Source organism: Cavia porcellus, unplaced genomic scaffold (genome assembly GCF_034190915.1).
Source record: "Cavia porcellus strain 051 isolate PalLab524CR breed Dunkin Hartley unplaced genomic scaffold, mCavPor4.1 scaffold_19, whole genome shotgun sequence".
NCBI lineage: Eukaryota > Metazoa > Chordata > Mammalia > Rodentia > Caviidae > Cavia > Cavia porcellus.
In genome coordinates, this window is record NW_026947502.1 from 66,029,210 (window position 1) to 66,047,977 (window position 18,768).

An 18,768-nucleotide genomic window follows, 5' to 3' on the forward strand; every position below is an offset into this window, starting at 1 on the left:
TGCTTTGCTTCCCAGGGTCCTAGGTTCCAACATGGTGTGGCTCTCAGGAGCTGCTGCTGGTTCTCCCCCTGGAAGGGCTGCAGTCAGCCAGACCACCACCGCTTACCAGGGAGGGGAGGTGCTTGCTTGGCTTCCCAGCGTCTTAAGTCTTGGTCAGCATTTGTTGTTTTTTCTGTTCTCAGTCATAGTCATTCTGGTGTATATCCCTGATGACTAAAGATGATAAGCGTTTTTTCATGCAGTGATTAGCCATTTGTAATTACTCTTTCGAGAACTGTTTATTTAGCTTATTTGCCTATTTTTACTAGGGGATGTTTTGGTCTGCTTTTGGAGTTTTTTTTTAAAAATTCATTGTATATTCAAGATTATTAGTCTTCTTACAAAAAAAAAAGTCCCAATTTTGTAGATTGTCTCTTCATTCTGTTGAATTTTCCTTTGCTCTGCAGGAAGAGCTTTTTTGACCTGATATAATCCCATTTTTGGTTTCTTAGTATTATTTCTTACGTTACTGGATTTTTGTTTAGGAAGTCCTTGTTGAAGTTTTGCCCTATGTTATTTCCTTGCAGTTTCAAAGTTTCTAGGTCTCTGATAATTTTCATTGAGAAATAAAGGTTCAGATTCATTTCTTCTGCATTAGGATAATGAGTTTCCTCAGCAATATTTGTTTAAGAAGCTATCTTTTATTTCTGATACTATCTTTTAGGTTTTATAAGCAACTGATACGAAAACGTTGATGTTAATTCCTCAACATGCAATACATATTAAACACTTTGTTTTATGATATTTTATGTTCCCATTAACTACTTATTGTATAATATAATAAGAACCTCCTGAGAAAACAGCAAGATAATTAAGATATTAAGGATGTCCCACAAAAAGCCAAGAAAGCAAGCCACACATGCATTCATTGTAAGCCATGTGTGTATGGAACGTGTTGTCATGTGTAAAGACTATCTTAGGTATGATAATTGAAGTAAAGATTATTTTTTGTTGTAGCGTTTTATTGGTATTTCCACTGTAGTTCATATAGGAACTTACTTCTGTTGATTTTTTAGATTTTGTATACCAAAAACAGCCAATGTTGAAAATTTTGATGCTTTTTTATAAACAATAAGTATTAAAAATTCAAGTTTCTTTGATATTTTTCCTATTAAGTACTCATTGTTTAATGTAATTCTCATAACATTAAAATTAATAACCAATAGAAATATTCTAAACAATAAATGTGGCTAATATATACCAACAGTAATGCATCTTTAACACAGAATAGGCCTTATGCCAAATTAAGATTAACAGTTGAAGACTCATAGGAAGTATGAGACCCAGGCATCCCAGAATCAATAGAGGAAACAGTTTAGACAAAAACATTCAAAAAAGACTAATCAGTATGAGGACAAATGCTCTACAGTGGCTGTACAGAATGAGAATTTAAAAACCTATATAAACTGCTGTGTAAATATAAACACAAGTTTACCACAGAAATAATGTATGTGCCCCACAATTTTGGAGAGTAGTTCCCTGGGAAGAAACATTTTGTTCTTCATCTACTGTAAATGATCTCTTATGTGTTCTAGTCCAGTCCTCTAAGAAAATTTCTCATGGCACGTGCACTTGGTATTTTCTTTGTAAACTATGGAACTGTTTATGCCACACATGTTTAGGATCAAGTAAAACAACCCACTGAAACACAAAGCTTTGTGTTTCAAGTGACATCACAGTTGCGGCATAACTCATCAACAACATCTCCTCTGCCTCTGGTTTTGTTGTCGAGTTATGATCATAACCAACCTCAGACAGTCATTAAAAAAATCAAATGTCCTCAGTGTCATTGTTATTGTATAAACCTCAGAGGACATGTAAATGTCAGATTATAATACTCTCATGCCTTTGTCTCCCCACTCTTTTTTACTCCAGCTATTACCTTTGTATCTTGTACTTCTTTATATGTTGAAGCTTTTGGACATATGTATTTTTAAATTTTTTTTGTCACTTTTTAGACAAGGCTGGTCTCACACGCACAATGATCCTCCTGCCTCAGCCTCATGAGTACTGGGATTATAGGTGTATGCCACTATGTCCAGCTTTGGTCTTACATTTTTATATAGCCATATGACTTCTTCTGTGGGAGCAGTTTCCTAGGGATTACCCCACACACACTCACCTTTTGAGACAAGATCTTATTCATTGTTTAAATTTTCCAGGCTGAGCTTCAATATGCAGTCATTCTGTCTCAGCCTCCCAGAGTGCTAGGATTATAGTTGTGCATTACTACATCCACCTCCATTTGGCATTTTTAAATCAGTTTCCTACAAGAATTTGAAGTCAAAGCTCATTTATACCTCACATCTGTTTTCTTCATTTCCTATCTTAAGAGGCACTAAACTTTATCAAATTTAAAACCTCAATACCTCCTATCACTGCTCCTTAACTTTGCAATTCATTTCTTTTCTATTCTCAGTACTTTACTTCAGACCCCTCATCATCCTCATCCTAGCTATTTAAACTGTTTCCTGAGTTCTCTCTTGTCAGAACATTTTTATCTTTTAATTTATATTTTCTCTTGCAGCTAAACATCTTTCTACAGTGTAGTTATTGCCAAATCATTTATCAATTTAAAATTCTTGTACTACCACCTTATCTCCTGCAAATGAGTCTCAACTGTTTGCATGGGCTTGTATAGTCAGTCCTAGCCTATCTTTCTAGTTCTTTTTCTTAACACCTTTCTATCCTCTTCCTTCCTCCCTGTGCTCTTTCACCATAAACATATAACAAGGTGATTTTTGACTCCTTGTGATTTGGTCTGTCTTCTTGGAAATGAGGCCACTGCAGTATTGATAAACAAATAAATCTATTTCCTGATGGTGAAAGCATTAACCTTTCCAGATCATTTAACATAGTTAAATAAGCATTAGTAGTTAGTCATTGATGAGTGACAAAAGATGGATGATATACAGAGACAGATAAAATCCTGAGAATGCACACATTTATAAGACAGGCTCAGAAGCTTATATAAGGTGGTGTATTACCTTGCCAATGCTAAGTGGAAGCTCAAAGAATTAGCTCAGTAGGAATTTGAGAGGTGAGGTTGCACAGGAGGTAACAGTGAGTTGCATTTTAAATGTTAAGATTTTGCCAGTAGGGAAGTGGAAATAACTTGTTAGCTGGTCTATCTGGCAGTCTTGTAGAAATTACATGGTAAAAGCAAAACTATCCTTAAAGGTTGAGGACATTGTTTTCTATATGTTTGAAATAAAGGCGATTCTGGAGCAGTTTTAAGCCTTCCTGAAAGAACAGGTGTTTTCAGGAAACAGCAAGTAGTTCATCATGGCTGTGTGATATGCTTAAATTAAGAGGGAAAGTTGAAAAGTTGATGATACTCATATGTATTTCCAAAGGTGTTATGGTTTACATTCAGATGCCCCCGCCATCTGAGCCTCCATACTATCATGGATGCGGCCAAATCTAGCATTTGTGATTGGTTTATTGTCTAGTCCTCAGAATGGTTGTATGAATGCTACACTCGCCCAGGGCTGGAGCCAGCATACAGTGTAACGACAGGAAAGAAAGCATGTCTTTCTCCCTTTTGCTGTTGGAGGTTGCTGGTGCCTTGACCATGCACCACTGCCCCTCAGCCATGTCATTTTGCCTTGGAGCCAACTGAGTATGGGCTGAAACCTCCAACCTGTAAGAAATAAACCTTCCCTTCCCTATCTTTGGGCATCAGTTATTTTGTCTCGACAACAAGAGAGAAAAATAACTAAGACAAAAGATTTTGCTATTTTTCTCTGATTTGGTAGCTTTTGTGCAAGGATTTAAAATGACAAATTTGTATCTCTTAGGAATATCACAGTGACAGCAATGTAGGAAATAAGTGAAGGAAGCCTGAAACTGAGGGCAGGAGAACATGCCCAGGAGCTGGTACACTATGCCAGAAGAAAGATCCTAAGTAAGGTGGTGAGAATGGCAAATATCTATCAACAAAGCCACAGAGATGTAACATTATGGGCACATTATGGGCACCTTTGAGGACTGTTGAGAGGCATTGAATAGTTCATTAAAATAATGGAATTCAGAGTCAAATAGTACTAGACACAAAGCCTTGGTCAACTGCCTGTTGTCAAGGTGTTACTTGGGACAAATTTTATTTACACATATTTATACATCATATATGTATACATAATTTTATTTATACATATTTATACATAATAAAGCCATGTATAAAGCCAAGCTTTATTATGTATAAAACTGAGCATAATAACAACTAGGTCAGGATGAGGTTTTAAGCATAAAATGAACATTACCAACATGTGAAAATAAGTCAGACTACATGGTACCTAACAGGCTCCCAATATACACTGATTTTCTTCTTTATTTTTAGTTTACATTTAGGGAAACTGGTATACAAAATGATTGACTTGTTCAGAGACACAAGACCAATTTATTGACAGAACTTGAACTAGTTTTTTTTTTCCTTCCCCAAATCCATTTTATTTCAAAGAAAAAAAATTTCAAAGCACAACAATCAGGGGACATCAATGGTACATGCATTGCACTGTTCTATCCCCAAATCTGTCACCCAGAGCACAAGACATCTGCATTCAATTGAACAGTACTAGCACAAACTTTTCTCTTCAGTGAACTCAGAGAAATCAGTAGTATAACTTTTATTTATATGTGTGTGTGTGTGTATATATATATATATATATATATATATATAGTCTCACTTATGAGTTTGATCTCAAGTTGTATCCATTTATAAAAGTCTCAAATTTGTCCTCCTTTATTGCTGAATGGTACTCCACTGTATTAAAGTATCCTATCTTTTTTATCCATTCCTCAGTTAATGAGCATTTAGGTTGTTTCCAAGATCTAGCTATTACAAATTGTGCTGCTATCAACATGAGTCTACATACATCACTGGTACAATGTTTTTAATTCTTTTGGGAAGATACCCAGACGAGGAATAGCCGAGTCAAATGGGACCTTCAATCCTAGTTTTTTGAGGAATCTCCATATTGATTTCCACAGTAGTTGCACCAGTCTACACTCCCACTAACAGTGGAGAAGAGTTCCTTTTTCCCCACAGCCCCTTCAGCATTTGTTACTGGTTGATTGCTTAATACTAGCCATTCTTTCTGGGGTGAGGTAGAATCTCAGTGTTGTTTTAATTTGCATCTCTTGAATGACCAGTGATGTTGAACATTTTTTCATATATTTATTTACTGTTTGTATTTCTTCATCTAAGAAGTTTGTATTCATTTCAGATGCCTATTTTTGGATTGCGTCTTTAAGAGGACTGTTTTTGTTTTTTAGTTTTTTATATGTTCTTGATAGTAATCCTTTATCTGAGGAACAGCTGGCAGACATTTTCTCCCACATCGTGGGTTATCTCTTCACTCTGTTGGTGGTTTCTCTTGCTGTGCAAAAGCTGTTTAATAGGGATTGGGGATTTAGCTCAGCGGCATAAGCGCCTGCCTTGCAAGTGTGTGGTCATGAGTTCAATCCCCGGTACTGATAAAAAAGAAAAAGACCAAAAAAAAAAAAAAAAAAAAAAAAAGCTGTTTAATAAGATGAGATTCCAGTTGTTGATTCTTTGTGACAGTTCTTCTGCAGTTGGGATGTTTTTCATAAAAGTGTTTACCTACCCCAGTGTTGAACTAGTTCTATGGCTTCGATTGTAAATAGATTCCACTCTATCAAGAAATATCCATACTCACTCACTTTCATTTGTACAATTTTCAGCAAAGAATAAACCAGCAAAATTATCTTTTTTTCATCTTGATAAGACCTACTACTCACAGAAATTATTAAACTTAAGTAAGTATTCATTACACCAAACCCATCCTAGAAAAATGGGTATAAGTTCCAGTATAAACATCTTTGGTAATGCTAATTTCACACATCTCAGTAGTTTATCTCAGCTAATAATAGCCTTTGCAGTTCTGTTGTTTTTACCCTCATTGACATTGTTGCAACTTGTCTTAGGTGCCTTAGTGGTCATTTTTCCATTTTGAGCATCCTTATATTTTCTAAATTTATAACTGACTTCATTGTCCATTTTGTCAACCTTAATTTGTTCCTTTCAAAAGCACTCAAAAGTATCCTCTTGATTTTGCTGCATAAATTCAGCTATCTCTAACTTCTTTTTCTTCATTTTTGATTTTCCTTAGTCTTATTGATTAAAGTCTTAGTATTTGTATAACCTTATAGTAGATTGAGAAAAAGAAAACTTCAGTATAGGCATTGAGAAACCTATTTTCTCTCCGATCTGTCTTATTGCCAAGTTGCTTCAACAGCACAATGTAAAAAATTACATTTATTTAAAGTCTCATGTCTTAACAAAAGAGGACCCATGCTGTTATATAGAATATACAGTCAGGCCTCAATGACAACGATGTGTTGTGAGAACTACATCATCGATGATCTTATTATCTTGTAAACATGATGATAGACTAATAGAATGTGAATCTACAAACTGAACTGGCTACTACTTTACTAAACAATAAACTCTACTCTCACATTTGTGATCTATCCTTGACCAAAAAGTCATTATGTGGTGCATGACTTATTTTGTGGGGAATAAGATGAATATTAGACTTTTGACAAATAATGTTGGACATAGTATGCTGTGTCTAAAGCTTGAATAATTTAATGTCAAAACGCTGATGTAATAACTTGAATTAGGAAGCTAGTAATAGGAAAAAAAGAAAGCTTGCAACCAAAGGTATCTCATTGTAGTTACCTACAATTTGTTCTTTTATTTCAAATATTAGGTTTTCCCCCAGCTAGTGTAAGGTACTAGTTTACTTTGAAAATAACAACTCCTTATAGTACGTATTCCAGTTTTCAAAGCATTTTATGCACATGTGATGTGTATATAAAACATATATATTTTTAAGGTTGTAGAAATGATCACTTTGGCCAGGTGTGATGGCCCACACCTGTAATCCCATTGCTCAGGAGTCTTGAGGTAAGAGGAACACACTGTGAGTTCAAGGCCAGCCTGGATTACATAGTGAGACTTTGTCTCCAAAAAAGAAAGAATAAAAGGGGCTGGGGATTTAGCTCAGCGGCATAAACACCTGCCTTGCAAGCAACCAGTCATGAGTTCGATCCCTGGTACCGATAAAAAGGAAAAAGACAAAAAAAAAAAAAAAAAGAAAGAAAGAAATGATCACTTTCTATGACTCTTACTACTACATCATTTAAAAAAAAGACCTCAAAGATTATGCCATGAGTATGGTGAATCAAATAACTATGAGAATCAAATAACTATGTTTGCATAAGAAAATCATATTACCTAGAATGCTTTTTTAACATACTGTGCTTAGAATTCTTTTCTCAGTATTCTTTGTTTTCTAAGTGTGAGTAGGTAGAAAATTTAACAAATTAGTGGAAAGAGAGTTGCTGTGACCACATTTTACCTCGGGAGAAATTAAAGAGTTGAACCCACATTCCAAAGTAGAAAAGACATTGGGAAAATATTTTGCTTAGAAGGAATAATTACTTTTTGTTTCTGTCTTTTGTATTCCTTATTTTAAATGTGTAACTTGAAACTGTTTATCTTGAAACATGTGTGACTGGTTGTTTCTACTTTCCAACATACTTTGCCCCTTTCACCAGAATTTTCTTCTGCTGCCATATTTTCCAAACTCTGAATCTCTGTTAGACTTGACTCTGTTATAAGTACATTAAAAATAAGTAAGTGCTCTTTTCTGCCTCTAACTCGTCTCAGCTTCCCACTTTGCTGTACCAAGAGTATTTGGACAGTGCTGTGCTAGTGACATATCTAGTGTCAGTCATTCCCAGTTCTAAGCTAATTGACCCAATAAATTAAAATGGGCCAGTAGATGTTGAAAAAGTATCCATCTGTCTTGGATTTCCTTTTGATTTGGAGAAGGCATAAAGGCTAGAAATTACTGACTTTTCTAGTCTTCTCTCATTGGCAACTGACAGATGAACTGATGAGGTGATAATGAACTCTGAAAGTCTGCCCTGCTGGAAGGAAAAGGAACCCAGACAGCAAGTATGCCTCACTCTGGAACCTGCCAAGATTTTTGTTTTTCAGTAGAATTCATTTAAAGATTAACAAGTACACTTTGCTGACTGCATGTCAGATATGTAACTCAACGTTCATGGCTACCAAAGAATATATAAAAAGTGATTGAATTATACAGTGAATGTTTTTGAAAAAGTATTACAGTAAAAGACCTATTTCGGTTAATCCCTCTCAGAATAGTTCCACTCCCCCCTCCAACACACATACCCCACTGCTCTTGACACTTTCTAAGCAGTTCTACAAGTCTTTTTCATGAATGTCTTTACAAAGTGTGATTAAAAGTTACAGTGAATGCTACTACCAAGTTCCATCCAGTGGAAAGGCAGACTTGTAAAATTATTATGAGTGTTGTCATCTACTTTGTTCATCTCAAATCTGTCACCACACAACTCCTGGGTCTTCCCCAAAGTCAAAAATGACCATAAAATGTAAACAGTTTTATTTGAATCAGGCCATTGAAGAAGTTTCAACAGTGCAAATAAAGACATTCACAAACAAGAACTTTCAGGATTGCTTCAGAGTGGCAAGAATAATGGGATAGGGGCTGAGGATTTAGCTCAGCGGCGTAAGCGCCTGCCTTGCAAGCAGGCAGTTGTGAGTTCGATCCCTGGTACCGATAAAAAGGAAAAACAAAACAAAACAAAAGAATAATGGGATAAATTTGTTTAGAGCAATGGGGAATATTTTAAGAGATTAATTTGTTTTTTAAAAATTTCAGCTTCACAGTGTTTTTTTTCTCGTACCTCATACATTTCCAGAGATCAGCCTCGCTCAGATGATTTAGACAGAAAACAAGCATTGCAAGCAGAACCTGACTATAAACCAGTCTTGTTTCCATTGAAATGATTATCTCATCCCATAAAGCATGAAAAATTAGACATTCCAATACTATTGGCTACTGTCATTTATTTGATTTGTAGAATATCTTCTAACAGTCTTAAACTTAATTGGAAATGATGCTAGTACTTGAAGTAAATCTTCAGCTTTTTTTGTTGTTATGAATGTTAGTAAACATTATTCTGAATGAAATTTAAACTTCCACAGTGTGTGTGTGTTTTCAGGTGTGTGACCTCAGTCAGATACTAATCCATCCCTCAATTCCTACTTCATATGCTCCATTCATAGCAGCCTCTCAAACATGTATATACATATAGTTATCCAGAGGAATTGGTTCCTGAGGTGTCACATTTACAACTGCCCAAGTCCATATACAAAATGACATGGTATTTATGTATAACCTCTGACCAATTTCCCGTGTACTTTAAGTCTTCTCTAAATAACAATACCAAATGCAATGGAAATGCTATGTAAATTATAGTTATACTACAATATTTAGGGAATAATGACAAAAAAAATCTGCTTAGTACAAACACATTTTAAAAATATTTTCAGTCTGCATTTGGTTCAATCTGTAGATATAGACCCCACAGATACAAAGAGCAAACTGTACTTTGTAGCCTGCATTTGAAGCAGTTTAATATGAATGTTCAACATGTTTTTAGATTAGTTATTGAATATCAACAGACTTTGAAAAGCAACTGTAAATATCATGAACTATATGATGAAAAGATTTTTAAAGTTTTATTTAAAGAAAGACAAAACAAAACAAAATGGGTAGAAATAGTACATACTTGCAAAGAAAAAAAAATAAACAGTAATAAATCACTAGTTGACGTTTACATATTGTCCTCTTACAAATAAATGTTCAGGATACAAAAGTGGAACATATAGATGGGAATTCAAACAGGGAGACTGCAAATACTTCTGTTCAACTATCTAATAAAATCTTAGTAATATGGTTATCAATCCTATACACTTAAACATACACACATTTATCCATATCTTCATTAATGTTGGGATTAAAAAAACCAAAGCAGACTAAAATCACTCTGAACAAACAATAATAGTATTGCTGGATTTCACATCATGACACTCCGGAATCAGTTTTGGGTCCTGTAGTGCCTTTTTTTCCTTCAAAGTATTTGTTCATTTAATTATGTGTCATAAGATCAGTTCTCGTAAACTGTTTATAGGTTTTATGCAAATATGAGTCTTAACATGTATTTCTATCCTTTCTATATTAGAGGAGGAACAGAACGAAGCAGGACAGAACAAAACATATTCCTATAGACACATAAAACTAAAAAGATATATAAGACTGTTGTACAAGGAGTTCTACCATGGTTACTGAGTTGTCTCTTGTTATCATCAATAGAATTGGCTATATCATCAGATAAAGTATAATTGCATATATCCGTACATAACAGTATTAATAGAAATACAACTTTTTAGGTAGTGTAGAACTACAAAAACAGGTAGTAATCAAACCAGAGTGGTTATCATAGTGAATCATTGTCATTTTCAGTATAGTTGTTTATACTCTCTGACTTGATACTATCAACTTTAACAATTTTGAATAAAATGTGTCAATAACAAACAGCAATCAAGCAAATCACATTTAAGTAAGATCAGTCATGATATAACAGTATAAGTTATACAGGGATCCAGATTAAGTTAATAGGAAATTAAAAATGATTGCTGTGCTATATCCTGATATTTTTGGGATAGCTGTTTGTGCCCTCAGATCTAGTTCTTGTATACAAACTGGGACAGAATAAGTTCTATCAAAGCAGAGTGGTATGAGTAATATGGGTTTTAATTCCTGATGCACTATTAGCAATATCTTCTGCTGTCTTTTTTAAAGACTATTCTTCCCCTTTCACTCCCCCAGGGTTGTACTGTGCATTTTTGGGTCTCCCCAACACCCTCGGTTTTATATTGAGAAGACAGCCTGCTATTTACCTAAGTGTTTCTGAACTTTCTCACTCCTGGATTTGATCTCTAGTTGTATTTTTCTTTACCTATTAAAGCCTGTCTTTCCAACCTATCCATAAATACTGGTCCAGTTGCCCCATTACTTTCTGGTTCCCTATTACATAGAGTTCTGTTTTCTCAATTTGATTTTCCATCCATCTGCCCTTCTTCAGGTTAATTATATTTCCTATTAAGAGCATCTTGGGGACCTGAGGAAAGTATTCCAAGCCGTGAAAGAAAATAACCTCCAGCCCAGATTGATGTACCCTGAAAAACTGTCCCTAGAAATTAATGGAGAAGCAAGATGCTTCCAAGATAAAGAGGAAGTGGGGGGAATTTGCAGCTACCAATCCAGCTCTACAGAGAATACTGCAGGGCATTCTAAAGAGAGAGAAAAACACCAGGATTCCAGGAACTGTGGCTGAGAGGCCCCAATGAATGGTGCAAAAAGCAAAATGAAGAAGACCAACAGACAACTAATGATGGAAAAAGAGCACAACAGAAATGAGGCAGAGAAGGTTGGCTATAATTTCTAATATAGATGGCCTAGATACACTAAATTAAGGAATAAAAGAATTGCAGGCAGAGTGGATCAAGAGGTACACATGCTCTTCTTGGTTGGATGGTTTGTGCTGAGAAGTCTGCTGTAATTCTGGTGGGTGTTCTCTTGTAATAATCTGTTTGTTGTCTCTGAAAGCTTTTAATATGCTGTTCTTATATTGGATTTTTGGGATCTTGATTATTATATGCCTGGGTGTGGTTCTGTTTTGGTTATAGGTGGCTGGAGTTCTGTATGCCTCATACATCTGAGTATCTTTTTCTTTTCCTATGTTTGGGAAATTTTTCTTGATTATTTCTGTGAATAGCCTTTGTAGTTCCTTTGTTTGTACCTCTGCTTATTCATTCATGTTCTTTATTCTTAAGTTATAGATCCTCTTGTTGTCTTCTAGCCTTTGTATTGTTACTGCTTGTTTCCTTGTTATTTTTAAGCAATTTTTCCTTTCATGATCTCACATTGCAAATCTGTCCTCCAGGTCGGATAATCTATCCTTAGTTTCTTTCAAGCAGTTTTGCCAGCTTTTAATGGAGTTTTTAATTTCCTGGTAATCCTTTTGAACCTGCTTTATGTATTCCATGTCTTCTCTATTTTCTTCATCAAACAATTCTCCCCTTTTTTTGTGTTCCTCCATTCTTCTGTTTTTTCTTGAGAGATGCTTAGCATTTCTTTTATTATTCTATTTATATCTTGCTTTACTTGGTTAAATACTTCACTTTTGAACTTGTCTATGAGGTCCCTAAGATATCCCTTTATGTCCACTGGTGCCGTGTGTCTGATATTGCATGTTTGCCTCCTCAATCTCGTTTGCATTTATCTTTCCTGGATCAATATTCTCTGGGTTGGGGGCTAGGGACCCTTTTTTTTTTGCTTCCTCTTCTGGTATTTTTTGTTCCTTCCATACAGGTGTATATAGGAGACCCCAGTTTCTTTCTTTGTTGGTTAAAGTTTATTTGAAACACGCTGACTAGGTGCTCCTGCCCACTGCAGTGTACTACAGAGGTACTGAATGGGGAAGACTATGCTGGGCCCTCCCCTCTGGGTCAGTCAACCTGCTGAGGGCTTCACTGCATTAGGGTGCACCGCCAGGCATAGGGACTTGTTTTGGGCTAGCCTATTGGGTCTCAGTCTATGCCTGACCCAGGTCAAGTGCCCCCCACCAATCCCGCTTGAGAAGTGAGCAGCCTACTGAATTCACTGCAGCTCCTTGTTCTCGCCAGTCTGCCTGGTCCCAGAATGTCATCTGTTGAAGCCCCTTTTTTCCTATGGAAAGGTTTTATTCCTGTCACTCACCACAGGTCAATGCAGGTTCCCTGCCAGCTCAGTTCCCTGTTCAGTTCTCTGATTCCCTTCCTCAGTGCAAGTGCGTTTCCAGTGAGTCAAAGCAGCGGGATTTCAGACGGCTCAGTAAGTGGCTGCCACACGAGTTCGGGCATTGCAGCGGGAGCCCCGAGCCTTTAGCTGTTCCAGTCGTAGCACCAGGAATGTATGTTTGATTGGTTTTTCTCACCTTGGGTGCAGAGAATTCATTTCCCTCTGTTTGGGACTCCTCATGCTGTATTATGTTGAATTCTAAGTTGACTGTCTAAGGGAGCTTCTGTGGTCTGCTGTTAACTATCAGCAATCTTTACTGGACTCCAATCATGAAATCATGGGAGGCTCTAGCCTTACCCCTTTTTCATGCTTTGGCAGCGGCCACCAATCTGCTCAGCTCCAGGACCCACCTAGAGTCCTCAGCACCATCTGGCTCTGGGTGGAACCCGTCCCAGGTAGCAAATGAAGCTGCAGGATGACAGAGATGCCGCCTGAGGCACCCACTGGCTGCCGGACCCACCAAGTGCCTGAGGTGCAAGCAAACAACACCACGAGCCGTCTGCCCTCCGCCTGCCCCCTCCCACCCGCCGATGAAAAGGTTTAAACATTAAAATGGACAATGTTCTCTATTGGTCAATGTTCCATTAATAAAGACTCCTCTCTTTTATTCATGAAGAGGCTTTCTGGCTTCTCTTTTGTAGCTTTGGAACATTTTAAGAAAGCTTGTTATTATTCATATTAAAGTTTCCCTTTGAATTTAACCTGAAATAGTAGTCCGGCAATTTAGCATAATAAGTAATAAAAGGAAAAATCACATTTTAATAGGCATTAAGAATAATAACATGCTGTTATTCTGGGAATTTGTATTGATAGTCATTGCCAAATTGTGGAGCCTTTCTTGTTTAGCTTCTCGATAAATGTTAAGGCACCTCTGGGATACTGTTTATTGTTGGTTTTATTTGATTTTTTGTTTTGTGTCATACACACACACACATATACACACATACACACACACACAGAGCCTTGCATACTCTCTTACTTGCAAGGTATATCTCCAGGTTTTTGTCAGCCATAAAAGAACAACCTTAGAATCTAATACTTCTGATTTTATTGATAAATGTAGGAATGTTTAGTAAGATTTGCAGTTTTAAAATTAAAAGGACAGAAGTTTGAGGAGACAAGAGAATATATTTTTCAACGTGTGTGTGTGTGTGTTTGAGACAAGGTCTAGCTATGCAGTTCAGGTTGGCCTTGAGGTCACTTTGTAGCCCAGGCTGGTCTCAAACTTGCAACCATCCTCCTGCCTCAGCCTCCTGAGTGCTGGCATTACAGGTGTGCCCCACCACGTCAGCTTATTTTTAAACTTTAAAATTGTATAACAATCACTTTCCTATCATGATTTAAAAATACGTTTTGACATATTAGATTAATCTGCTTATAATTTTAATTCACCATGTCTTCTTTAATTAATACAGTTTATCTTTTATCTCTTTCATAGTAGAAGATACACACCAATTTATTCTTTCACTTCTCCAAAACTGCTTTTTGGATTGGTTGTGTCTCTTTTTTTAATTTGGTCATTAATTGTTAACACTGTATACAATCACTTCAATTTGGTTTTTGTTTCTGATTTCATACGTACAAGCTTATCCCGAAGTCAAATAAAGCCTCTTAATTTTAGGGAACTGCTTATCGCCAAACAGTCTTTTACATTGATATTAATGATAAAGTAACTAAGCTCAATGTTGTGTGTTCAATCCCTGGTACCCCCCCCCAAAAGAATACTGATATCTCTCACAAGTTTTATCTCTGGATCCATATTTTCTGAAAGTAACAGAAAAATCAAGACATGTTACTCAAAACTTACTAATGGAAAAAGGAGAAATCAGAGTTTGGCCTAATGTCGTTTACCTCTCAACTTAGATTACATAACTAACTGCATTAAATCCATTATTCCACCTAAAATACCTGTTTATCAAATGATAGCCCTTCCTCAGACTTGGGGTAATCCTAAATCTCTGATTGCTGAAGATCTTCACAAATAAAGTTCAGATTTTGAAGTAGAAAAGCAGTTCTTCTGTGTCACAGAGAAAGAAAACTAAATTCGGATTCTGCTTGTGTCATTTCCAGATTATACTTCATCATTTTTCATCAAAGAAAGAAAAATTAGGGGCAAGAACTTGAAGACTAGGTACTGGTACCCTAATTCTTTGCAATGAAAAGGTGATGTTTTTAGATATGCAGAAGAAAGACTCTTGAGTTTTGATAGCCATTGCTTATAAGGACAAGATTTTGAGGTTGAAAACTCAGTATTGTTTAGTTTTCTGTTTATAGTTAATGCCATTCATTGAAATTAATTCTCTTTTCCTTTTGGAAGGGTTATAGATTGTCAACAGAAATATAATTTCCAGTATCTATATATCTTCCTTCAAAATAAAGAATGTAATTCTGTCACATTACCTTATTCTCAATTTTATAGAAATCTTTACTGTGTGCCCCTTTCTCCTGTTTAATCTATATAACATTAGAACTAAAGCTGTATCCTAGTATGATACCTCAGTAATAGCAGTTTGTAAATTGTTTTTTAAATTCTTTTTATATCTAATATTGAAAATCAATATAATTTAAAAATTATTTCATCCTTATCTCTCTTCTTTTTTATTCTGAAGTTGAACCCACATGCGAAGCATGTTCTTTACCACTGACGTACACTCACCACCTCTTCATCCTCTATCTTAATTGCTTGGCTTATGTTCTGAATCTTACATTCTAAGTTTATTAATTGCTATACTAATTTAACTTTATGTTAGCTCAACCTTATTATGACTTGAGATCCAGTTACTCTGAAAAACAAAACTGTAAGATATTTTGTTATGATCACAAGGGCAGTTTTCATAATGTTATGGATTCATCCTTCTGAAATCACTTCTCATATTTTTGTGTTCTAACAAAGAAGTTCTTATAAACTGCTCTTAGCATAATATATAAATACACAAGTATTTTAGATATATATATATAGATTATTATCTAAAGCCTCTTACCCCCCATGATTATATAGCATTAAATGATATCCACCCCCCAAATAAGTTCTTGCATAGGAAGTTACCGTACTGTTTCATCACCAGAGGGAGTCTACAGCGGTATTCCAAAGAGGAGCCTGGGACCTCAGCTTGCTCCCGTCCACAGCATGGGTTATAGACTCACTCACTCACAAGACAGAAAAGAATTGCAAGAGATATCAGTAAGAGACATAAAAAGGTTTGTTAAACAAAATTAAAGAAGTACACATTCGAAGCAAATAGAATGCAGGCCCTTTCTTGAGAGAAAGTATCATTATGGTGTGAGGTTAGGGGTTTTTATTGTGGTCTTGGATTGACAAGATGAGTTGTCTAGGATGTGCATTTCTAGTGTCTGTCAAGTTATATATTTGATGGGCTATGTTGCAATTATGTAAACCATTTATGTGGTTTTAGAGTTTAGAGAATAAGGGCTGCTTCCTTGAGGAAGAAAATGTGTGAATGGAAAGGCACTGACTCAGTTTATAGACTTATATTTTTAAGATCCATAAAAAAATTTTGAAGTGAGTTTCCTGGATAATTTTGATTGTGTCTTGAGCTGTAGTTTTCTTGAACATAAAATTTTTAAATTTTTCTTGTCTTTTGTCTTTATTCTATTCTACTTTAGTTTGAAAATGTTAGTTATCCTTGCTTCTAATTTTCTTGGTTTTCTTCTTACCTCTTTAGCCATTCCTAAAAAAGACATTTTTCCCCTCTTCATTAAGGTTGATGGGCCTCATGAGTTCATTTATAGCTCCCATTTCTTTGATATGTTCTCCTCAAATGATTTTATTCTAATATCTACTCAAATCAACTATTAACTGTAGATGCTACTGGCTTCTAAATAAAACCAAACACATAGATAATTTACTCCAGCCTACATCTGACTTCTAGGCTTTAGGTATATTATCAGCTGTCAGCTCTACATTACCTCTTGAATATTCCAGTTTAAATTTATTTAAAATTAGGCTTATCCTTTTTTTATAAACATACTCCAGTATTTTTAGCATCAATAAATACAGTCTATCCATTCAGTTGCCCAAGCCAGAAACTAATAAGGCATTCCTAACTACTTTGTTTTTTCTTCCATAGCGGTCTCAATTTTATATCTTACTAAGTTACCTCTGAAATACATCTTCATTTCCTATTATTATTTCCATCAGAATTATTCTGATCTATTTGCACTTTTGTTTAACCAGTTCTTTTCTGTTTACTCCAGCCTAAACTTTTAAAACACATATATGATCATATTGAAGGCTACTTACTGCTTTCATTACTTGTATAACATTCAGATCCAATAGCATGCTCTTACAGTTCTTCATAATGTTACCCCCACCCTACTGACCCCCATGTCTCAGCCCTTAGCAATTCACTTTTATCCTTTCTCACTTTTTCTCCCTATCTTTCACTCTTCAACCCTTCACTCTCCTCTCTCTTCCTTTCTCTTCCCTTGCCCTTCCTCAGTTCTGATGCTGCCTCTTCCATAAGGAATGATACTAAAGTGAGATGTCTCCCCTTTTTCTGAATATGCTTTGAACTTTTGTGTGTGTGTATGTTTTTTTTTTTTTGAATCATGAATTAAAGCTATCTGTGTACGTGTTTTCTATTGAATTAGGAGCACCCTGTGTCAGTTGTATCCTTTATCCTCATTCTATATTGAAACTGTGAATAAGACAGTCTGTGCTCCCAAGGAGACAAGTTTTTTGCCTCTTTCATTCTTGGAACTCCTTGGAGCTCATTTGCTAATTGAACAAGTGTGTGTTTAAAAAGTTAGTTTGAAATTGGAGATATAGCTCAGTAGTAGAGCACTTGTGAGGCTGTGGGTTTGGATGGATGGGTGGATGGATGGTGAGAGACAGACACAAACAATCAGACAGAGACAGCCAGGCAAACGTTAGTCTTCAGCTGGGCACAGCGGCACATACCTGTAATCTCAGCTATTTGGGAAGAAGATCTCAAGTTGAAGGCCAATTTAGCAAGACCCTTTCTCAAAATAAAAAATATAAAGGACTGTGGGTATACATAAGTGGATTTGATACCAGTTCTGCCAAAAAAAAAAAAAAAAGTTTTAGTTTTGTTTTTTAATCTTAGAAAAGCTTGTGAATTTTTTTCCTGTTTTTAGTATAGATTTAGCTAATACATAAAAAAGAATAGTAACCAAAATAATAACTGAAATTCTGTTTGCAATCCAAAAAGATGTAGTAAATATAATTTTTTGTTTTATACTTTTGAAGTATGTATTATGTAAATTTACAGAAGCCATAATAAGCTGTAAGAAAACTGCCTTCATTATACAAGCTATAATTAGGTTAACCGTTTTCCCAATTATACTAATAAATGGGAAGGAATAGATCTATAATCTTGATTTCTTTTTGACACCTAATGCTGCTTTTCTAAGTTTTCCTAGTTGGAGAAGGGGAAAAATTTGAATAATTAAGATATGAAAACCAGGGAATGTTAAAGTAATTCAAGGAAGAAATAATAAATTAAGAATTGTGTCAGAGGTGAAAGGTGAAGAAATATTGGAGAGGTAGCAGAAAGAGAAGATTTAATGACGACAGGGAAGGAAAGGGAGGAGTTAGACGTGATTTAAGCTAAAAGTTCCCTGGACTTTTGACCTCAGTTTTCTAATATTCTTGATTTTCCCTTAGAAAAGATTCTGGAGAATAGTTTAAGAGTTCCCTGTGGAAAAAAATCACAAAAGCTGAGGTGGAGGTATTTAAACCCTAGAACTAGCCTCAATACTTTCAACCACAAATTTTTACACTATATTCTTTATGACTATTACTTAATTATTAAACAATAAATTATTCATATTCCTGTTACTTAATTATTAAGTAATACATTACCAAGAGGCACTGTCACCTGTTATAAAACTAGGAAGAACAACCTCACTTTTTACATGAGCATTTTTTACTATTTTCTCATATGAAATATATAAGAAACATATGAGTGATGAAAAATCAGGT

General features: G+C 35.5%; 1 protein-coding gene across 11 annotated transcripts in view; it reads left to right on the forward strand.

The window, feature by feature from the left end:
- Erc1 (ELKS/RAB6-interacting/CAST family member 1) overlaps positions 1 to 18,768 on the forward strand; it is a 521,572-nt gene that overhangs the window by 369,299 nt on the left and 133,505 nt on the right. The window contains exon 16 of one of the 11 annotated variants that reach the window (XM_063231316.1): positions 13,122 to 13,340. The exons of the other annotated variants lie outside the window; for them this stretch is intronic. Within the exon in view, the coding sequence (XP_063087386.1) occupies positions 13,122 to 13,209 (88 nt within the window). The 3' untranslated portion in view covers positions 13,210 to 13,340. Of the gene's footprint in view, positions 1 to 13,121; positions 13,341 to 18,768 lie in introns of those variants that run through there. 11 annotated transcript variants of the gene reach the window in all.